The sequence below is a fragment of the Sceloporus occidentalis genome, unplaced genomic scaffold, assembly GCF_023333645.1.
Source record: "Sceloporus occidentalis isolate IW3139 unplaced genomic scaffold, rSceOcc1.0.p SCAF_3, whole genome shotgun sequence".
Lineage (NCBI taxonomy): Eukaryota > Metazoa > Chordata > Lepidosauria > Squamata > Phrynosomatidae > Sceloporus > Sceloporus occidentalis.
Window position 1 is genome coordinate 206,548,584 of NW_028316983.1, and position 23,977 is coordinate 206,572,560.

General features: G+C 38.1%; 2 protein-coding genes across 4 annotated transcripts in view; one reads left to right on the forward strand and one right to left on the reverse strand.

The window, feature by feature from the left end:
- The window catches only part of SULF1 (sulfatase 1), a 68,856-nt gene extending 59,139 nt beyond the window's left edge, over positions 1 to 9,717 (forward strand). Inside the window, exons 17-19 of one of the 2 annotated variants that reach the window (XM_089518898.1) lie at positions 1,434 to 1,557; positions 2,875 to 2,908; positions 8,312 to 8,427. In XM_089518898.1, coding sequence (XP_089375024.1) covers positions 1,434 to 1,557; positions 2,875 to 2,908; positions 8,312 to 8,342 — 189 coding nt within the window. In that variant the 3' untranslated portion in view covers positions 8,343 to 8,427. Of the gene's footprint in view, positions 1 to 1,433; positions 1,558 to 2,874; positions 2,909 to 8,311 lie in introns of both variants that reach the window. The other variant, XM_089518897.1, reaches the window with a different exon arrangement.
- A 4,851-nt stretch (positions 9,718 to 14,568) lies between these two features.
- LOC149317403 (solute carrier organic anion transporter family member 5A1-like) overlaps positions 14,569 to 23,977 on the reverse strand; it is a 67,891-nt gene continuing 58,482 nt past the window's right edge. Inside the window, exons 7-10 of one of the 2 annotated variants that reach the window (XM_089517429.1) lie at positions 22,606 to 22,765; positions 21,762 to 22,003; positions 20,273 to 20,337; positions 14,569 to 19,336 (exon numbers count right to left, since the gene is read on the reverse strand). In XM_089517429.1, the coding sequence (XP_089373555.1) occupies positions 18,879 to 19,336; positions 20,273 to 20,337; positions 21,762 to 22,003; positions 22,606 to 22,765 (925 nt within the window). In that variant the 3' untranslated portion in view covers positions 14,569 to 18,878. Of the gene's footprint in view, positions 19,337 to 20,069; positions 20,338 to 21,761; positions 22,004 to 22,605; positions 22,766 to 23,977 lie in introns of both variants that reach the window. The other variant, XR_016280630.1, reaches the window with a different exon arrangement.

Here is a 23,977-nt window from a genome sequence, read left to right on the forward strand (position 1 = left end):
ATTTTTAACATGTGTTAACATATGCTGAAAATGTTTTCATTGTTTTAAATTAATGTGTTAATTGGCTTGGCTATTCAGTGTTTTTTTAAAAAAACTTTTGTGCTATATATTATTTTAGCTACTCTTTTTTAATCTACATTGTAAACTGCTTTATGTCTCATTCTGGGAGAAAGGCAGGATATAAATTAGAACAAATAAATCAATCAATGTGGGGGCAATTTTCACCTCTAATTGGAGCTTTTGGTGGAACTCCAGGAGAACATGGGGATGTAAAAAGGGGTTGAGACCACTTGCAGCCCATGGGCTGCAATTTTTGCACCATTGGTTTAGCTTCTGAACTCCTCTGAATTGAACTTGTAAACTGTATAAAAATGGATATTGGGACAAATTTGCACACAAACAGTGGATAGAATAGAGAAAGATTCATACAGAATGGATATGATAAGAAAAGCTGCATACAAAAATAAATGCAAAATGTTTATTTAAAATAAATTAGCAGATAATGTATAAAATTGATGGAACTGATTTATGTTTGAAAATGACACAGTATGAATGTTGACTGATCTGTTCATTCCTAATACTGTGACTTCATTTAATTAAGTGTGGAGGATTTGGTAGCTGGGTAATGCAAACTTTGCAGTTGCAGGCATTTGGCCTTGGGCAAGTCATATGCTCTCTGCCTCAGAGGAAGGCAATTGCAAACCACTTGTGAACAAATCTTGCAAAAAAACATGATTGGTTTGATTTAGGGTCGCCATAAGTAGGAAACAATTTGGATGCACACAATACACAGAGCCCTGTATACCACAGTTGAGGAATCACTGTTTTTAAAGGTGTTTAAGATTTCACCTCCTAGAAATCCCAGTCAACATGACCATTAGTAAGGGATCATGGGAGTTGCAGCTGAAAATATCGAACTGTGAAGGTGCCCCACCTCTCCTGCATGTGCTTCCTTGGGATTCAGCCCTATTGAACTCAGTAGCTGATATCCTACATCATGCTGGTGGAGTATAAGCCTCTGCCAATCTGCTTATGGAGGCTGAGCCTGTAGTAGAGGCTACTCACTTTGCTCAGCTATTTCCCTTAACAACATAAAATAATAGAGGGAAGAAAGGGCAACCTCACCCTGCAGTGTAAGGTTTCTCCTTCCTCACTTGGTGGTCAAAAGCAGCCCAAATGAGCCCTGGTGCACACCTGCAGCCAGGGAAATGGATTTGTGCCCAGCAAGCCCTCTCCCATGTCATCACATGAGCTAAGGTGAAAGTCTTGCATAAAAACATACAGGATACCTCCTTTTGTCGATCTGGAAAAAGTATACATAGTTATAACCTCCATATATCAACAACAAGATGCTGGCATGTGAGTTCTCCTTCTAACCACACATGCATAGCATTGATGCTAAAATATTGTCATCTTTTTCTTCCTGTGCACAGCTGACAAACACAGTACACACAGTAGAAAGAGGCACTTTGAATCAACTACACATACAGCTAATGGAGCTACGAAGTTGTCAAGGTTATAAACAATGTAATCCAAGACCTAAAGGGCTTGACACAGGTAATAAATGCTATGAACCTCTGAACATTCGTTTGCCTTCCATCCTTAATTATGAACAAAGTTTGGCTTGAGTCATGTATGATTTTTGCTAAGAAATAATGCCTTAAGCATAATCAGAAAGTAGCATTTGGCAGTGTTTTTAGCCAGGAAAAAGTATACGACGCTTCACTTTGAACTGGTATCAATACATAATATCAGAATAATTGTGCAGTATTTATTTCATTATTCATTATTTTGTGCAATTGTCAGGGCCATTCTGTAGTTTGACTTTCTATCTGGTATAAGCACTCAACCTGGGACATGTGAAGAAGCCATTGCCATTTAAAAGTTCCCTTCCTCACCAGAAAATAATACCAATTGTTTTTCCAAACTATATCTGAAAATTGGGATAAGGGAATGAGATTTTGACACAGGCTTGGATTCAGATTCTTTTTCTTTTCATACTAAAGATTAACCATTCTTCTTGGAAGTTAGCCCATGATCTCTTAATGTTGTGTGTATTTATGTATCTCTTTTATTGCTACTCAAAATATTAGAGTAAATTGATTTTGTGAATCTGGTGTAGTTATTTGAGTATTGGACTAAGACTCCAAGAGACCATTCAGCCATGGAAATCCACAGGGTGAATCTGGCTATGTTACACTCTTTTCAGCCTAAGAGAAAGACAGTTGCTAACCTTCTCAAATAAATTTTGCCCCCTGTGATAGGGTCACCATTAATCAGAGTCAACTTTGAAGTCTCTGTTTGATCTTCCATTGACCAAGAGTGCTACAAAACTTTTCACTCTGTTGACTCGAGGTCTGGATATAGTCCAAGGCTGCCATTTTCTTTTCTCTCTTTTTTTTCTTTTTTCTTTTCCATGCATTTGAGTGATCGGGTATTTCAGCAAACAATATTTTGTTCTAGCTGTAAGGTTCACCAAGTCCCACTGGAAAAATGTACAGCTTAGTCACTGTTTAGTTTTCCTATTCATCTCACCAAGGGCTAATGGGTTGATCTTCTATAATCTGAAGCACGTTAAATGTTTCAAAATAATAGTTTTGTTCCTGGGAAACTCAGCTCTCTTAATTTCAGAGTTTTGCTTTCTTTTACCAATAAATGTTTTCCTTTTGATATGATTTATCACTTTCTTTTCCTATTTTAGAGTTATTTTAGAACATTCTCTACCAGGTGTCTTTGTTGGGCTGCTGCTTTATCTAATTATAACACAATAAAATTCCTTTTAGGGATTAGATGCTCTGCATGGAAACTACATTGTGAATGATTTTACCAAATCTAAACACTAACAAAAGTTACTCTTGTATTTTCCTATATCAGGAAGTAAAGATGGAGGAAGCTATGATCCACACAGGTATCCACACTTTATTATTCTCCTCAGCAGCTTCTTTCAAAATAATTGCATGACCTGGTCCATTTTGACTAATGTCTGTATTTTGCCTGTTGCACAGTGCATAGCTTTTGCTGCATGCAAGCTCTAACGATGTCCTTCACCCAACCACTGGCGGTTACATTTGCCCCTTTGCATTTAACTTTGCTCACACTGAGACTCCAAAGTCATTTTACATTAGTTTTGCTTTAGGAAATTCACTCATCATCCTTTTCTTGGGGTGGAGGGAGGGGAAGTGCAGCAAACTCTCTTGAACAATGTGTTGCTGTACATACTGGTAGAGTCATTCTACTGTTCACATGCCCACTCGTCCACTGGCTCCTTGCCTTGTTCCCTACATCTTCAACAGGGGAGGGAACCTATGGCCCACCAACTGTTGCTCAACTTCAATTCCCATCATCCACGACCATTAGCCATGCTGGCAGGCACTGATGGGAGTTTGAGTCCAACAACATCTGGACAGTCAGAGGTTCCCCATCCAATCTATTAAGTTTAGTATGTGTTTGAAAGGAATTTGCCTATATGCTCAGCATATCAGACTGCTCAGCATGATTGGGAACCTTGGATGAGGGGCCTTATCTGGGTATAATTATTAGTTTGTAGGTGCAGAACTTGGAAGTCACACACTACAAATAATGATACTGCCTACAACACATTACTTTTTGTGATAATGAACGGAATAACAATCTCATAATGTAATACAATGACCCCCAACACTAGTACCTTTTGGGGTGTGGCAACCATCATTTCTTTGTTAAAATGATTTTGAGAAACCATTTGGGAATATTTTTGCAAGTTTGGTTTTTAATAACTGTATTTTTGTTGAAAAATGAACTGTAACCAGAAACAACACATTAACAACTAAAACATTGTTCTTCAAATAGTGAATCTTAGGTTATCTTTTTAAAAAAGCTTCCAAGCTCTGTGTAGGTCTTTTTCACACTAACTGGAGCTGATGAGTGCTATCCTGTTTCATCTCCATGCATTCATCATATGCAAGGACAATGTGGTTGACCTCTGGTTGTAAGAAGAACCCTTTTATGTTTGGTTAATGTATTCTGGTTTCCAGTATTCTGAGTTATAATTAAGCTTCTGGGGAAAAATCTTGTTCTCATAGTCATTGGTAACTAATCTAACTGAAATGGCAGTTTAATAGACTGCCATTTGCATGTCATTGTTGGCTTTAACTCCCACAGAAATTGATGTTTTGCAAAAGTGTGATTGCATACAGTTGGTACCAGCATGCCTGTTATTAGAAGCTAAGCAGCATCAGCCCTGGTTGGTACATGGGTGGAAAGCCACAAAGGAATACCTGGTGCTGTAGACAATATTTCAGAGGAAGGAACTGGCAAAACTACTGAGTATTATTTCTTGCCTATAAAATCCCTATGAAATTCATCGGGTCACCATAAGTTGACAGGGAACTTGAAGGCATATACACTCATGTACACCAGCATGCATTGCACAGGTTAGACCTGGACCATGCTGTTCAGCAACTTTGAACCACTCTCATACAAAGTGTGTTCTATAGTTCCTGAGTTTGTCAACAAAGTGAAAAGTGACACTGAGTAGTGCAGTAGCCACTCTGTTTTTGCAGACTTGGGATCCACGTCCCTCACTTATGCACAAGTGGCAAATAGAGGGGAACAAAATTGAACACTCAGCACCATTCAAGCCAATGGGGCTTGAATACTGGCAGTTTTTGTTTTCATGCAGGGGGGCTGGTTTCCAGAATGGATCCTCCGTGAAAACGGAGAGGAGAGTGTATATGGTCTGAAAGCACATGATACCATAGCGTTGTTGAAGCTAAGTTGCCATGGACCTGATCCATACTTGCATGGGACATATGGAAAGCACCTAATTGTGTGAGTTTTTAGAAAAAAGTAATGAAAGCAATCATTCGCTTTCCAAACATCAGTAGAGAATTGGACCTAATTAATGCTTATATTCTGCACTGTGTGATAATGACCCACGTGTAAAGGCTATATGGCAGATTTCTAATGTTTAAAATACCATTGAGGGTATTTGAGGGAAAGTGTGAGAAAATCATCAGTCCATAAGATACAGATGAATAAGTGGATATTTTCGTAATATCAAGACCTAGTTCTGGAAAGTAAGAAGTAATAAAAGTGTCAAATAGCTTCTTTGGTTTACTTTTCCCTGAACAAAAAACCTTTCCTTATAAATATTTATTTTGCTTACCAAACTGCTTTTATTTTGTCCTGAAGTAAATGTACTTCTCATAGCTTCATAGTGATAGACTTTCAGAATAAAATGGTTTGTGTCTTTGTGTTTTCTTTAGTTCATAAAATTATTTTTGAAAAGAAGGTGTACAGAAAGCTCTCACAAGGTTCCTGTGCTGTAGCTTGATGAGCAACTGACATCACACCTCTGTTTTGTGTCTAGAGACTCCCAAAGGAGATTGCATTATTTTCCTTTTTGTTTGCTTGCTTGCTTGCTTGTTTTCCTTTTAAAACTGTCCTTTCTATACTTCAAAAATGTATCATGTTATGCCTAGTATATTGATTGGTTCATTGATTGAATGAATTTGTATCCCACCTTTCTTCCAAAATGGGGTTCAAAGTAGTGATTTCCAATGAAATCCTTCCCTATTCAATCCAGTTCCCCTCTCTCCTCTATGAAAAAGGAAGTATTATGAAACTGCTGTTTTAAAAAATAACAAACTGTAGCTATTATGTTAAAGTTACTGCCCTGCAGATGGTTGGTTTGTCACAGAGTTCTTCAAATATAACAAATACTGTACAGTTCCTTCTGTTTTTTGTAGAGCTGTGCCCAACTGCAGCCATTTCTTCTCCACATTACTAAAGACCATAGGAACAGCCTTACTGGGCCAGACCTAAGATTCTGTTTCTCACAGAAGCCAGCCAGGTGCCTCTGAGAAGCATGTCAGCAGGTCTTGAAGACAACCTTCAGTGACCCAGTGCTAGGTGGGCAAGGATCTGTGTCTAATTTGTTGGAGCCTACTCCTTCCCAATTAAAACAAGAAGAGTCAAAAGCTATCTTCTGTTTTTAAAAATCTTTGTCCAGTTAAATAAGGCATGGGGAGTGTGATGTAAAGGTAAATTAAGGGTCCTGAAGGAATTGCTTCCCATTGGGGGGAAGGATTCAGACAGCTACAGAAGCAAATGGCAGGTGTAACATATAGATCATAAGCCACATGTTCCCTAATAGTGACTCTGAACCTGGAGTTTCCATTCATCAGTCATGACATATATCACTCCTTCCATGATTTCTCCATCAATGAAGGATCCATGGACATGACCTTCCAGACAGATCAGTATACCTGTCCTTCCATTGGCTTCTACCAGGCCCTGGGATTGCTAATCGGGTTAGACTAGCTTCATCTTTGTTGTTTCTCCTCTCACCAAGTTAAGACATTTTTTCCCATTCTGACAGACTTTTGACAACTGATTTTTATAGGGAAAGATGTTGTTGTTTTTATAAAGTGCTGTACTGATTGTATTTATTGATGAATGCCTTTTAAATTTTTCCTAGTTTAATTTAATAATTCTATTGATAGTTTCATTTCCCCAACAATGTTTTTATTATTTTGGTGTTTTTATCTGTTTTGGTTTTTCTAAGCAGTCTTGAGTGCTAGTTATGAGTATGGGGGGAGGGGAGAGAGATCACCATCTGAACATTCTTGGCCCCAATGAGACCAAAAACAGAAAATTCTTGTTCAGTGTTCATAACAGACAGCCATGCGTTCTTTCAGATAATTGTATTGCTTATCTGCTTCACTTTCTACTGTGCTTCACACAAATAGCTGTTTGTCATTTTGTGGCCACTGAGCACACTCTGCCTGTGTCTTTGAAAAAAGAGAGAAGTTTGTCCCTTTAATTATTTTTATTATTTTAGTCTCCTCACTTTTAATTACTTACGAAAATCTTGTGTCTTCCTGGACAAACTGATCTTCACCTCATTTCTCAGTAGCTTCAGGCTGGAGCTCTATCTGTGTATCTTATCTATCTACCACCAGTAATTATTTGCCCCTAAGCCAGTAATTATTAATTCCATTAGTGTCCTCCCAACCTACCTTTTCAGATATTTCCATTGTCAACAGAGAGAGGTCCTAGTATGCTAAGGCCTTCACAGTGTTTTCCTTTGTAATTGTTCATATGTGTATCTATTAATTGATTAATATAATTTACACATTGTTCATCATTTTTGTGGGGTTTTTGGGCTATGTGACCATGTTCTAGAAAACCCCGCAAAAAACTATGGATGCCGGCCATGAAAGCCGTCGACTCCACATTGTTCATCCTTTGAAATTTATAGCACTGTAATGCCATTTGTTTTTTTTGGAAATTGTATTACTGTAACCTTTTTAAAGATAGAAAACGTACAGTCAACATTTGGCCACCTGCCATGGTTGGATACCTCAGTTATTCAAGAAAGGCTCTTTTTGATCATCATCAAATCCTCATAATATTTAACTTTGTTGCCTTTAATTAGTCTTGATGCTGCTGCCCTGGAAATTGTTGTAGTTATAGTAGTAGTTATTGTTGTTAATAGAGATATAAGAAACAGTGGTTGGCATTTTGCTTATGATTTATGGGCATGTAAGCCCCTTTTTGGGTAGGATGCAGAGGTCTAGTTCCTAGCTCTTCATCCAAAAACCTCCCACCACCCAAGCTGCTGTCATAAAAAGTACCTGCAACTATCATTTATCAGTGGGGATGGGTGGGAGGAAATTCAGACTATGAAGATTCAACAGTTCTGGACTCTTGTGCAAAGAAAAAGGTAGGTGCAGTTCATCTGAGAGCACACCCTAATTTCTCCCCACCTCCATGGTCTGAATCAGCCTCCCCGCTCCCAAACCCACACATGTCCCTTCTAAGTTTGGACAGCTTCTGATAAGCAGGATGGCATGGAATTGCACATGAAGATTTAGGATATTGGCCATGGTATGCATTAACTCAGTACTTCCATTGATCTAAGTCCTGTTATTAGTCCAAATTGGAGTAGCCTCACTGAATCAGTTGGATTTATCTACACATTGATTCACCATTCAACAATTTACTCAGTATAACTGTTTTAACTGAGGTTAACCTGTTAGGCAATTTAGTTTGTGATAATGATGCTCATGACTGAACATAGGTCTTCACTGATATTATCATATATGTGCCTTTCTTTCAACCTATGGAGGCTGATTCACTGAGTCTTCTATACCTTTCTGTTAAAGAAAAAATGTTCTTGTCCTTTTCATACAACAAATCAAAATACTAACATTATTTTAAAATGGGAATTCGGTATTTAAAATGTTCTACTCACATCTATTGAACTGAAACAGGATAATATAACATGCAACTATTGTCTACCATTTCTTTTCTTCTCGTTTGACAGAGGACAGTTATGGCATGGATGGGAAGGATAAGCTGCCAAATTTCACAGAAAATGTCAACTGGCAAGGACTGGAAGACTTGTACAGTGTGAATGAAAGTTTGTACGAAGCCAGAAATGACTACAGACTTAGTCCTGATGACTGGACAAATTACTTGAAGGATGTAGATAGAATCTTTGCACTGCTGAACAGTTACTCTGAGCAAAATGGAAGAGCAAAGACTCCCACTGCTCATCCTAATTGGTACTTGGATGAATCATCCACACCATTTGCCATGTTGGAAATGAGCTCTGCTGAATCAGATGAAGGTTCAAGTTGGTTGACAACCCAAGAATCACAGATGATCATGCCAACAGATTTTGGAGCTCTGGCTTTGAGCACGGTTATGTTAAGCCAGGAGAGTCAACTTGAATCAAGTAATGATATTCCTGCAAAAAAGAGTCCTAACCCACCACACTGGAGTAGTCACCAACCTGAAATTTGGCTGGAGACTGAAGACCCAGCTAATTTTGAAATGGATTTCAGTGGGAATGATTTGACAGAGCTGGAGTCCAGACATAGCTTCATCTTACAACCTGTTAGCATTCTTCAGAAAAGTTCTGCCCCAGGCAAGGAATCTATGGATGATATTTTTGAAGAACAAACTTATCTTCCCATAAACTCAGCTGCCAAAGTAATTCATCAGGCTTCAAACACAGTCATTTTGGAGCCTAAAATGGAGAGTGTGTTAAGCAAAAGGGAACTCTCTCTAGAATCTTCACAGCTCCTAAATGTGAAAGACAGTGTTTTATCACCATTGTCCTCAAATTAGGTTGTGTAAGCAAGTCCACATACATGTTTCCTTACTTATTAATTATTTGACAAACAGAGGTAGCCCTGACAACTGATATTCCAATTTTTAAAAAATGATTATTACACTTTTAAAAAATCAAAATGAACCCTACAATGTATGTTCTACGTGCACATGCATAAATTCTAGCATTCATATATCTGCAAGAGCAAGAATTCCAATATTCTAAAGAAATGGCTAAGTCATGTCGTTTGATAGTGTGCAATGTGAAATTGCTAAGTCACATTATAGATGTTATAAAAGATTTTTCCAAATGTGACTCATCACAAGTGGGCTTTTCTACCCCCTCTAAACTCTTTGTTTAATGGATTTTTATTAACAACTTTAACCACTGAAATTTCATACTGTCAAGAGTAAAATTATATTGCACTTTTATAATCTGCGTGCCATACACTTTATTCATCTGATATTTTTACATGTTCTTAGTTTTCTTAATGGTGTGTAATTTCCAAAACAATAAAATAGGTTGGTAGAGAAAGTGGTATGAGGGATGGATTGTGAAAACTAATTACCTGAACACTGAGCAGAAAATCATGTTTGATTTTAAGTCTTTATACTCAACTTAATTAATGGTAATTTTTCCCCCAGATAGTGCTAATGAAAGCATTAATGGAAGGGGAGTAAAATTACTTCATATTTCAATGACTAAGTGGTTAAAAGATATTAAGACTTTTCTTTTTCAGATTTTTGTTTTGGAAAAGGGGTTACATTTCTGCTAGTTAAGGAAAAACATTGATATGGTCAGAAACTACTCAGATTATTCTTAGATTTAAGAAATATGAACTCAGATCCAAAGAACAGGTGCCTACACAAATACTCTATGTGCAGTATTCCACATTGCTATATTCACTGAAGTGTGGAACTTATTTATGAAAAAATGTGTGGTTGAGCTACCCACATTTTTTTCTACACAGTGTAGCCATGCACCTTACCTCTGTAGTAATACAGAATGTTGGTTTGTAGCTATGCATATTAATACAAGTTCTCCTTACAGGCAGGGAATCTCCTAGATGCACATGAGATGTATATGTAAAAGGACCCCTCTATTTACATCAAAAAACGATACTCCCCTATATCCCTCAGTGTTAATGAACACTGAGGTGAGATGGAGTAGAACTGCTGAGTGAGAAAATAAGATGCAATTATATTAAAAAAGTAGTATGCAAATGCAAATTGTTCATTTTAATACAATGTCAACAAAAGTTAATTGCTAGATTTCACCAAACAGTTTTTTTTAAAAAAGTTGAACATTTGAACAATCAAATAACAAAAAGAACTGAACAGTGCTATTTCTCAGCTATCTGGTTTATTTGAAAGTACAGCTCTTGTGTGTTAATGCAGATAGTGTGTTAACACACAGTTTAAGAAGTGACATTTAAAGTTAACATTTAAAATTCTCACTTGAGTGTCCCATGGTGTTAGTTGGCATTGAAATAATTTCCAAGGAAAGCTCTGTAAATTTGTTGGAATTAACTAGGTGTTTATCATGTATGTCATGAGCTGAATGACGAAACAAACTTATTTATGGGCATGAATGATGTTGTTTGTATATAGATTTTACATTATTAGGCTATAAACTGTGTTAATGTAAAATATTCTGCAATACTTTTATAGAACAATTCTGGCTTCAGGAAAGTCTAGAAGCAATATTTCATGAAATAAAGAGATCCTGTACCTGTTTCATAGAAATCTGCCAAATCAAATGTTCATGGGGGAGGGAGTGTTCAAGTAAACCAGTTCACTACTATTGTGAGAAAAACAGACAGCTGAAATGAGTGAAACCAGAGCTTAATGCTATACTGTCGTAAGGAATACATAACGCCACCTAATGCTTCAGTTGCCTAGGACAATTGCCACAGAACACCAACTGTATCTCAAATTCCAAGCCCTACTGCCGAAATTGTGGTAGTTTTTGCCAGGCTTTGGGTGAGCTCATTAATTTTTTACTAGTCTTTTTGAATTTTGAAGTATCGTGTTTTAATTATTGTTGCCTTGAATCCTGTATGGTCTTTATGTATGCACAAGCACCACAGTTATCATGATGTACACTGAATTCCAGCATAATAATTCCTCTCCACATACAGCTACTGGTGCAGTCAATGGGGGTCTGTTCCCCTGTCACTCATAGACATGGAAACATATAAACAAAAAATCTAACAACAAAAAAACCCTAACTAAAAACTAAACTAACAGAAAAGCAGATTTAAAACAAACAAACCCAGGAACAAAGACTTCCAGCATACATAACTATGGTTCTTTTACATTACTTACTTATCTAACAGAGTGTTGCTGTGGTGCCACAACAAATTACAATTTCCAGAATTCCAGAGTATTGGGCCATGACAGTTAAAGTGGTGTCAAACTGGATTATTTTTGCAGTGTGTTATGCAGCCATACTGACATACCTTTTCAACCAGCCACTAGATGTCAGTGTAACTATGTAAGAGTATTTCCTGTTGCAATGTGACAAAAGCACCGTGTGGCAAACAATAGCACTAGGCTGTACATTTTATAAAATAATTTGGTTAATACTGTTATTTGAGGGGTGGTTTTGCTCATGTGAGGAGACTGTTTTAAAATGAGAGCAAACTGATTTGAAGCAAGACAATAATATTAAGAAAAAGAGTAAATTAAAATGGAATCATTTCATTTTTTGGATAGCATTAACACCTAAATAAGCACAACTGCTAGATTTAAATTTTCAGCATATGGATACAGAGAAAATGTTGCATGGATGAAGTTTACTGCATGGCTAACAAATGGAGCAGGTTTAATTCAGTGCAGCAAATACATATTTAAATCCACAGTGCCCACAGTATTCTGGTATTGCAGCACCATGTGATAAGTACTGAACCAGGAACTTGGTGCCCCCTGCAGCTAAATTGAGCCTTGATAGCTGATAGAACCATTTTACAAAAGCACTGAGCCTACATATCCTCTGCACTACAGAATTTATCTGTTTAAAAATGAGGGGATAATCACTAGATAATGAAGATAGAAAGCCACTCTCCGAGATAGTCATTTGAAAGCCAAAGAGTCATGACATGTGTACTATTAGGTAAAGATGGTTATAGTTTTGTTTGTTTTGCATTACTGTAACCCCCCCCCCCCATCCAAATGCTGAACATCCTGAAATGGGTTGCTGCTTCCTCTTGCCTCTATAGGAATGATACAGTCTTTTGAGGAGCACCCTTTAGCGATAGTAATCTCTAGTAAGGCCAGTCTTCTTTCTTGCTGCTTGCCTGGTAGGTCATTTTTTTCTTGCTCCTCCTTTACTCCACAAGATCTTCCTTACAACAGCAGCAACAAGAAGACTCAAGTGGGAATTTCCTCTCACAGAGTTCCTTCATCCACTGTGACCCATTCTTCATAGGCTGAAGAGGTTGGTCCAGGCCACTAACCTCCCTCTTCCAAAAGTGGTGAATCTACATTGCTTACAAGATGGGGCATCTCCAGTTAATACAACCAATTAGTGAACTGTGAGCTGACAGAGTTTCCAGTTTGGAGATACTTCATTCAGATTGATAGCAGATCTACCAGATTCTGTGAACCAGATATCCCTCCAATCCTATATACCAGTGCTACTTGAAGTGGTGCCCCCTCCCCCCCAGATCAGGACTGGTTCCTGAGCCATTGGTTGTGAGCCCCAGTGAGTTTCTGGGACAGAAACATCTGTGTGTAATGGACACAAATATAGTGCTAATCCCTACTTAAAATAGCCTAAGAATCACTGCTCTACAGCATATTAAATAGCCTTCTCAGCAAGTGAAGGCAAAACATACCAGTGTTTGGTCCCATCCAGCTGAAGGCATGCTGTTCTTCCTTGGTCTCAATTATGGTTTCAATTAATGGCCTGGAAAGTAATGTGATAACGACTATTAGGCCAGATTTTGGTGCAAATGGGGAAGGCACCTCCTTTCCATCACATTTGAATGTCATCAAGAAAAGATACCATTAGCAGCATCCCTTAATCCAGCAGGAACCTCATCAATATTGGTTATGATAATACAATAAAAGCTTTTCTCCTTAAGTGCAAGAATAAAGGGCTAGACTAACCAACATTGTAGTGAAAGCCTCATATTCACAGAGGTAGACTGTGGTAAGAATTTCCCTCCTCCCTCACAAGCAAGGGATTTGCCTTTCTCCCATCAACACAAGGAAGTTCCTCAGGGGCTTCTTTTTAACACCTTCAATTACATACTATGACCTATCCTGGGACTCCCACATAGTCCTAGATGCTTTGATGGTATCATTTAAGTCCTTGTATATAATACCTTGAAATACCTACCAGGAAGTTATTTTTTGCCATCCTGTTTTCATCCCAAGAAATCATTGGAGAAGGTCCTGCATACCTTGGATGTATGAAAGTTATCCCAATCGTATCTAAAGAGAATGGAAAGTCACTCCTGTCTGGTTCTTTTTTCTCCTCCTTTCAGCAGCAGTGAAGAGTGAAGCAAGTTTTCAGACTCCCCCCTCAACAGATGGCTCGAAGCCTGCATCACTTCATGCTATGAAGTCCTTGGGGTCCATGTTACTTGGTGAAGTTGTCATTCAACCCATTAGAAGTGCTATTATATCAATGGCTCTTGCCAATAGTTTCTCTGGTGGATATCTGCCAAACAGCCATCTGGAAACCAGCCTCCCCTTTGTGAGGTGCTATGAGTTGGGTGCCTCTGTCTTTGCCAAAGCCTCATTCAACAAGGAGGTGCTCAACAGGCTGTTAGCAATAGTTTATACTATGTATTAGACAACAGTTCTGTTGATCCTTGATTTGTGGAATTCTGGTATGTCTCATCTCAGGATGTTCACCCTTTCACTGCTGGGAAAATAAGTACTGGTCTTACCTGTGAAGTGTTCATTTCCAGCATTAAAAGCTGAGCATCCTCCTCACCCAGCATAAAGGTTCTTTAGTCACTGCTGGTGTTGGCTCATTATTCTACCAATTGCCAGCATGGGAAAGCCCTTTTCTTCTTGTGCTATGCCTCCTCTTTGTTTTTGTTTCCTTTACCTTCCTGAGTTCTAAGCTTTTTTGGAAATTTAGCAGATAATTTGACTGACTTTACCAGGGTTTGCTCTCTCTAGAGGGTGCTTCTCAACTATCTATACCATGCCTGCCTCTCAGGAGTAGCAGCAGCAGCAGCAGCAACCTAACTTAGGATGTTCTTTTTTCATTGATTGAAATGAACATATCACAGGCAAGACCAATATTTCTATCTCCCAACCCCTTGTCCCCACCGGTGACATTTTCAAGGGCCTAGCAGGGCTAAAAATAGCTGACAGGATATTTTCAGTGAAAAACTGATGGGAAGGGAGGGAGAAGGCGGTACTCCCCTACAGACAAACCCCACATCACTATTGTCAACATATTTGTCACAGCACAACAAATAGTTGATGAAACACCATTTTTATTTCAAAATGTCAAGTATTGAAGGGTTTTCTTGCAAACAGATGTTTGCCCCAAATCCTGTCCATACATTGTGTTCACACAAACTTGCACATCTCTTTTGAAAACAGTTCTTTGTTCCACTAAGACATAAGTATTAGTAAAAATCTTTGCTAAAAAGTAACCTATTGTTTTTCGCACAAATCTGTATTTTTGTTTCCACGGGTAAAATTGATAAACACTTTCCCATCCAACACTCTCAAAAACATTTATTTAAACATCAACACTTTTAACTAGTTTGTCCCTTGATTAATACTTTTTTTACTCCTTTCAGGCATCTCATTTGAAAATACACAATATACTGCTGTTTCACTTCAAGTCAATGACCAAGGTCCCCTGTGGATGTGGGGAAGTATGGTACTAGTAGAAAAAAGGTAAGTAACAGTAATTCAGAATTGCATATTTCATAAAATATTTAAGTGATCCCTGCAATGTTTGTTTTCTCACAAAAGTATCACATCTTTCCAGTAAATATCAAACATCCATTACAGTACCAACTTTTTGTTTTACTATCCATTCTATTTTGCAGGAGTAATAGTATATTACTTTTTACAGGTGATAGGTAGTTAGAAAGCTGTTTGTACTGACAGATTCTCTGCACTGTCAGTATTAACCCAGGTAACAACTGTCCCATTATACAGAAGAACATTAATGTGTGTGTTTTGTATCTGCTCAAAAAATACCCCAAAAATCTTGACTACTTGGTATTGGCTATTATAGCTGCTTAGCAACACTTTATCACAGTGTCTTTAAAACATGAATAAGCCTTTTCAGCAAATTATGTTTACAGCCTTACAAGTTCCCAGTGTGACACTTGATCATTCTATTTAAGGTATATAAAAATACTGTTTTAGATCTGTACTACTTCAAGCAACTGATCAATTTGCAGAGCAGGAACAGGTGCCCAATCTGCCAATAATTATGTGCACTTATTTCATAAGACAATTAAGAAGATGTCAAAAGGTAAGCTCATGCAGTTACTGTATACAAACCTATCTGAAATATTTCTCATGCTAGAAAGATTACTATGTTGCTTTAGCACCAGTTTGTCCAAAGGTGATCCAGTTGATGCAATCATTTTTTTCTGGAGGAATGATTTTCACTGTTGGCCGTATTTAAAAAAAGAAAGAAAGGTCACAGGTATTCTAGAACAAATCTAGGCTTCTCCACCCTCCACTTTGTATCAAGGTATTGTAGGATACAAGAGTGGTAAGATACACTTATAAAAATGTAAATGACACAATAACTGGAACTGTATACAGGCAGACTAAGGCATTCCACTAGAGGCAATTTTGGATACACTTTCAAATTGCAAGAGTGAAACCAGTATGGAAATAACTATACATAGAAGAATAATGAATATTTTGAGGCAGTATTAAGTTTGAATAAATACCCTTAATACTACAAGTATAAACTTTTTACATTAATATTTATGGCTGTCTACTTCCACATACTGTATATTATGAATATCATATAAAAGTATTAAATTTAAACTTGAAAACTAATAGAGGGAAAGGAAGGAAGGGGCAAAGACCTTCAATTACATGTTGAATATTAAACTGTTGCCCCAAAGGAAACTCCCCTGTAGTTCTTTCCCATCCCAAGGGAATGACATCAATCAGCCCAATAAATGAATTGTCAATACTAGGGAAACAATTAAGCAGCATGGCCAGATCTCCTCCTGCAGTTTTAAGAAATCACACTCACAGTGAATGTTGCTTGAGCAAACATCTGCACGAACATGAGCAGCATTTAGAGACGATGCGGACTGGCAGTTTCCCATTTGATGACTGGAAATCTAACCATTTGCCTTTTCAGTACCTCGGTTCACTTTTCCTCAAAACAGAACTATTGCACTTGCAACCCATATTTATTTTATTTCTAGTTACATAGAAAATGTATATTTTGCTCCCTGCAAAATGTGATTTGAAACACCAGATGCAAGCCTTATGAACAGTAACACACTTCTCCCTTCTTCTGTTTCCTCTTCAGAAATGTTCTCCCATTTACCACTCCCTTCCCAGCATGAACCACTGTTTTGCAATACATCTGTACTAATGCAAACCCTACATATTCACTGAGCCCTAGCAGCCTTGAGCTATGACTGTAGACCCAATGCCTAATGTGCTTCCCATTCTTTTATAAATTTCCCATCATAGTTTTTTTGCTCTTATAAAGGTAATAACTGGACACATTTTTCTTCCCTGTATTTCCTCTCCATTATAACCCAAACAGCAATTTGACAGTGCACAAAGGCTTTGTGACAACTTTTCAGATGGTAGCAGAAGTCATAGCTGAACTTGCCCTGGGTTTCAAGACTTCCCTGCTTAGGGATACAGGGGATTACTTCTGCAAAACACCATTGGGTGCGAAAGCTAATTGTACAGACTTGTAATTGTAAGAAGTGAAGACTATCATAATGGAAGTTCCTTGGGAGGGCAAAAGAACCTGATGCAAGAAGCAGCACTCCCAAAAGACAACTGCCTGTATCACTATGCCTAAGTCTTTCCTCTTGTTGCTCTCTGATTCAGAGGTTTCTGAATCATACTCTTTAAGCTGTATTAGAACTTCTTTATCTCCACAACAGGACTTAAAATGAATGTTCAACAAAAGAAATGTGATCCCTTTGTACAGAAAAAACAACAACAGAAAGCTGACCTGGAACTTTTGCTTTAAAATAAATAAATAAATACAGCACTCAACTGTACAATTTTCTCCCTTAACATTTTTTTATATGAAGCTGCATCAGAAACTGGGATCAAAACTGGAAAGAGCAGGGAAACCTGCATAAATCTATCTGCTATTTGTCAATTCAGACCTTTGCCCACCTCCAAATCTGGAGTAACAGATATTAAAAAGTATAAAACAAGTTGAAAGGTGTCATTTGTGAGTATAAAATCGATAGGATGGGTAACCATTAAGTATTCCTTCCCTCTGAAATAATCCACTCTTGCCTATAATTTCCTGTTTTGCACCAAAAACAATTACCAGTCATAAAAAAGTATGAGACAAGTACAATATGTGTAGTTTCAGCCTCAGTTTATCCATACCTTGGCCTTCATACAAACATTTCCTCGGGTACTGCCAGAAACATCAGCTCTGGTTGGCCTGCACATGATTCTTGGCTGCTAATTGAGCTGAAAAAATGTACTCTGCTCTAAATATTTGATGGACATCTTGAGTCTCTAACATGGACAGAAGCTCTAAGGGTAATTTCACTGGTCTAAAAATTCATCCATAAGAAATTGACAAAAATCCATTGTGCATGACAGGAGACCACACAACAAAGAAGTCATTTAACTGCACCATCAAGTGGTCTGACTGACACTTATGACACGATTGAGGTATGTAAACAACAGTCTGGCCATGTGGCAATATAACGACTGTACCATACAGCCAGCTTTACCATGTCATGCAATTCAACTCAGATTGCCATAAGGTAGATTTTTGTTTGTGTCATTTGAGTCTAAGAAAAGCTTGAATATGAACTTGGTGACTGAAGCAGAGTACCTGTGGCAGATTAGCTCCTATTTCCAGAAAGTTTAGATACTAAACTGGTCTTTATTTACAGGTTTGTTATGCTTTAAAAACTATTGATAACTGGTGCTTATAGTTCTGCAATTTCCTAAACAGAATACATCACATCATGCTAAAATCAAATTACTTTAACGGGTTAACAAGTAACAATTGAAAATATTTTATTATGACTTAGAAATTTAGGCTTGACCTAGTAAAGTCTGCTCTGTGACTTCAAGTAACTTTGCTTTAAAACACAAGAAAATGTATTATGTGACTACATTGCATTATTTCAGATGGCCTTTTTGCAATTCAACAACAAACTTTTGAAGAAAAATGCTCAGAGCAAAAAAAAAGTTATCCAACCCATTGCATAGCTGTGAAAAGTTATAGTTGTGCTTTGAAAAAGAATGCAAAGTAATTGTTTATTTATTTCCCAATGCAAGGGTTGTGAATGCATTGCTTAATCCCTAATGATAATGCAGTTCTGTCTGCCTTAGGATCACTAATAATTTCAATATTTGCCTGAATGTAAGGATCAGATGCAGCTTAAGTACTTATAAACATATTTTAAAATTCCATTTCCTGACAGTAAAAAAAATTGACCTGGGTAATTTTGAGGTATCCAGCCCTCAGATATGCCATGGCTCTGTGCATTAAGCTCTGTTGGTTTATTATCTGTTCCAGATCACTTTATGAAAGAGAAGGCACAGGTGTTGCAAAAGGCCCCATACTTAAAACCAACCAACAAGATCTGACCCTATATCTTAGGAGTGGCATCTTCAGAAACTTTCTCAAATGCAGCATTTATTGCTTCTGTAAGAGGACCTGGATAGGTCTGTGCTGTGGAATGCATCCCTGCAGCCAGATTCATATCTTCAGCACGCTCGCCTTGAGAACTAAAAGTAGGACAGGATCTAGTCCGTGCATAGTTTTGTTGCATTCCAGTGTTACCCACCACTTCAGTCACTGTGTTGATAGGTGAATCCCTCCACATCTGCCTTTGCATCTTCTCTTCTTTATACTTAATGGAATACCAGGCAAGAAAAATGAATAGGAATCCAATGCATTTGAGACCAGCTGCTAGGCCAAAGTAGACAAAACGAAAAGATGTCACATCATATTCCCAACATGAACCTTGCACGCCACACTCCTGTTGCCACAGCATGCAGGTGGTGTCAATAACCGCTCCAAAATAAATCGGAGTAGGAATGTATGCTGAAATAAATTAGAAGAGTAGAAAGCTATCAAGCACACATATAATTATTTTATAGTAAACGTTTTTACATACTGCATAGCAAAAGATTAAATGTTGTTAAAGCAATCACCATTTTTGAAAGGCCAACATATGTTTTAAAAAGACTGAACATAACACAACATCAAAGAGAAAGGCTGAAGGTCTTGTGGGGCAAATCTTTATGATGCAGGAAATACCGAAAAAAACAATTAGCAACTTAAGGTTCCAAATCAAAACATCAAAATTCTAACTCCTTGTAATTAGGCATTTTTGCAACAAGACCTATTATGGTGTAGTGCTTTGAGCACTGGACTATGACTCTGAAGACCAGGGTTCAAATCCCTGTTTGGGCAGGAAAAACCACTGTGTGACCTTGGACAAATCACAAACTTTCAGGCTCAGAGGAGGGCAAAGGCAAACACCCTCTAAAAAAATCTTGCCAAGACAACCCTGTGACAGATTTGCCTTAGGGTCACCACAAGTCAGAAACCATTTAAAGGCACACACCAAAATGACTCGGTTAAACTTTGGTTTTTCATTATGAGAATGAACTGCCGGTCCCCAGATTTGTGTGCTCTCTTCTCCCCTATTCTCCCCCAGCACAGCCAAAGACTGAAATCTTTCACTTCCAATTTTAGTTAACCCAAGTTTAGTCTTTCCATGGTGTATTAGACTCTTTTACTTCAAATAAACCACTGTTAAGATGAACCTCACCTTGTCAGATGTGGATGGCACAAAAAAGTGTAGTTCATCAAAGACAAAAAATGAATATTTCCATTTCACTCATGGGCACACCACAAGGATGAGTTCGGGAAGGCTAGGTTCAAGCCCATCAAAATAAAACATAGTTTTTCTGGTATCTGGATGCAGGAAGTGTGTGGTGTAAATATACGGTACCCATTTGCCTCTACACTTACCAAGAGTTCTTAATAAAACAAATTGCATTCCAAGTGCAAAAGGCCTCTCACCATCTTCCACAGACCTAGAAAAGACATAGTATAAGGAAACTATAAGAAATATTTACCAGTACTTTTTAAAAAATTAACTTTAAAAAAAAAATCTTCCATATGCTCCTTATGCAAATAATGTATATCTAATGTATGTCTACTATAAATGCCACGGACCTTCCACAGAGTAAGTAGAGACACGCCATTTAATAAAACCATATCCAAAAGTTCAGAAAAGCCAACTTAACCAAGGAGACAAACAGAGTCTGCTCTTCATCAGAGGATATAAGAGAAGCTTTTCAATCAAAATGCATCAGACTTTGTTTTCTGTTTTTTTAAATTACCTCTCCATTCTGCTCAGATTTAAGAGCTACCTGCTACCCACCCAATAAAATTATCTCTGCTCATCAGTGAGGCAGAACTCCTCTAAGCTACAGGATTAGAGAGTGAGTGGAAATAAATCCATGCCCCGTGTGTAAAACATACATCTTATGGATAGCTGTAGCATGTTGTGTTGGCTTAGAAGATCCCTTGGTCATCATTTTCAGCACTCACTAAAATGAAAGTTACTGCTGGCACTTCCTAATCTGCTCTGGCCTTTTATAAAAAGATCTCACTTGGTGCTTTGCCTCATTCAGCAAAACTGTACTCTCATTTAAAGACTAAGAAAAGAATCCAAATTCACAGGAAGCAGGGGCAAAAATGCTACATATCGCTCCTACAAACTTCTCTGTATTATATAAAATTTTCTGCATTAAACAGGATTTGGAAATGAGAATGCTGTATGTTCACAGCATACAGGTAAAATTTTTAATGCTGAGCTTTAAATGTCTCTCTCATACTGAATCAGCGCTTTGAAAGATTATGTGGTTCCATCTAATGCTGCATGCTGCATAATTTATTCAGTTTATATCCTTTCTTTCTCTGAATTAAAAATTAGTAACAAAATACTAAAAAAACCCAATAAGCTACCACATTAAAGCATCAAAAAAATTAAAGTCAAAGGCTTTCATGGCTGGCATCCATAGTTTTTTGTGGGTTTTTCGGGCTATGTGGCCATGTTCCAGAAGAGTTTCTTCCTGATGTTTTGCCAGCATCTGTGGCTGGCATCTGAAGATGCCAGCCACAGATGCTGGCGAAATGTCAGAAAGTAACTCTGCTAGAACATGGCCACATAGCCCGAAAAACCCACCAAAAAAAATAAAAAAATAAACAATTAAACAATATAAAATCATTACATTGCTGCCATTCTCTTCCACCTCGCTCTCTTCCATGAACTGAGTGCACAGAACAGCAAACACCTGAAAGGATTGTTCTCAAGATAGTGTCATCAATTATTAGATAGGTGAGAATAACACATATACTGCTGAAGTTAATGTGACAGGAATCTTTCTAAAAATGTACACTGAAGGGTAATAACAGACACCAACGCTTTAGTAAAAGGGCAATGACATGTTACCTGAGTGTTACTATGATTGCAGATGGCTGGGCACATGCTGTGATAAGCGTAACTATGAAGAGAAATACAAGGAATGGGATGAGTGTATTGCAGGTTCGATTACATTTCCCAGATACTGCATAACCATTTTCGTTGAGGTAAGTTTTGACTATGACCACTCTTAGCTGGCTGCGCTGCCCAACAGTTGGCGGGGTAATAACTTGTCGACTTTGGACACAGGCACACTCTGTATAATTTCTTATCTGTGAAATAAAAAGGAGGCGACTCATCAAGACTTTGATTTGTATTTTTACCAGAATATTTCACTGCTATTAAAATCAATACAAAAGGTAAAATGACAAGAAATTAAACAAACTGGCTTTCTCATATATTTATCTTGTTACATCAGTGAAGGGTCTGGGTGTTTGTAGACTAGAATCAGTAGGAAGGGTTAAGCATCCACTTCTTTCACCCCCTACAATGCAACAGGGATGGGCAACTCGTGGAGTTTTACATGTTACTGGACTGCATTTTCCCTCATCCCTCACCACTGGCTGTACTTGCTAGGCCCCATGGGAGCTGCAGTCTAAAGAGCTAGAGATTGCCCACTTCTAATCTATAATGGCCGCAAGTGGCTCTTTCAGAGTTGCAAAAATAAAATGTTTCTCAACTCTATCTGAAACTGCCAAAGACTGACCTGGGATTTTCTACATGCAACCCATATCCCTGATCCATTAAGCTAGGCCCCTGGCCCCAAAAAGAGAAATTTGGATAATGACAGTGGCACTGTTGGTGATAATTTTTGTGAAAGTTTTTCATTGCAGCAGAAGATATCACTAGTTTGAGTTCTTGCTGACCAACTTACCCCTGTGCTATGATTTCCACTACTGATGCAACCAGCAAGGCAAGGATTGAAATATGTGATTCCATCTGACCCACACACAGGTTCATATTCATGGATTTTACAACCACAATTGACATTACAGCTGCCAGTGAGATTCCTGTGTGTCATGGTGAGAGTAGGGCTAAAAAAAAAACACACAGAAATTATGGTACGGGTAAATTGCAGTTAACATTAAATACCCACCGGCATATTCTCAACTGGTGGAAAGAAAGTCAGAAATTATTTTCTCCCACTCAGGACAAAAATGATGGAGACTTGGGCCTGTTACAGACTGCCAAAATAAAGCTACTTCGGGTCTCTTTGGAGGTATGCTGTTGAAATGATGCATGGGTCCTAAGAGTCCAGAGGTCACGCCAAAGCCAGACTCCAGTCCTAAGCACTGGAGTGCAGCTTTGGTGCAGCTTCCGGATTCTTAGGATGCATGCATCAATTAAACAGCATACCTCCAAAGAGACCCAAAGCAGCTTTATTTTGGCAGTCTGTAACAGGCCATAATTTTTTTTCAGTATGCAGCTACAACAGACAGATGCTCCATGACACCTTCACACATCACAGGTATACAGGCAGTACTACATGGATTATCCTTTACGCCTATGTGACTATCCTTGGACAAAAGTATTCTAGTGATCGTGCATCCAGTCCTTGATGTTGTAGTATTTCCATAAACTCAAAATGTGTTGTGTTGTGATTCCAAGCTGGGAAAATGAGTGAGGAGGTGCTTCTCTTGAAAGGACTGGAGACTGACGGAAAGAGGAATGGGAGGAAGAGTACTGGGGTGAGGTAGATGGGCTAGGAAGGGGTTTAAAATATGTATGCGGCATTGTGGCGATCTGGAAAATCAAGTGACAGGCTGGCACTGGTTACAGGAGTCTGTAACATGCATGTTTGGAGGGGGGCTTACAATATTTTCAGTTTTTTCCATTTTCATGGTGGTCCTATGCCCTGCAAATGAGGGCTGATTATATATCTAATACTGTAAAGTGTGGGAATATAATGACTACATATGTAAACATGCATATTGCAAAAGGAGGTTCACTGAGAGCAGATTAGCTACAGCCCCCTGTAGAGACAGACCTCAGTGGCAATCCTAGACTTGAACTGGCATATGAAACACCTGTGATACAGAATTGTTTGAAACAGTTCTAAGTCCGCTGAATAAGACAATGATAAGAATACTCCCCTTGGGTAGACCTCCAGTTGTGAAATTTATCTATGGGTCCACAGCCTGACAATAAGTCTGCCTCATTTTTTGCAAGCATGTAAATGTTCATCTGTTAAATACTCATTCTGGTCCAGAACTGATTGGGCTCTGATGACTTGGTCTTGGTCTTCC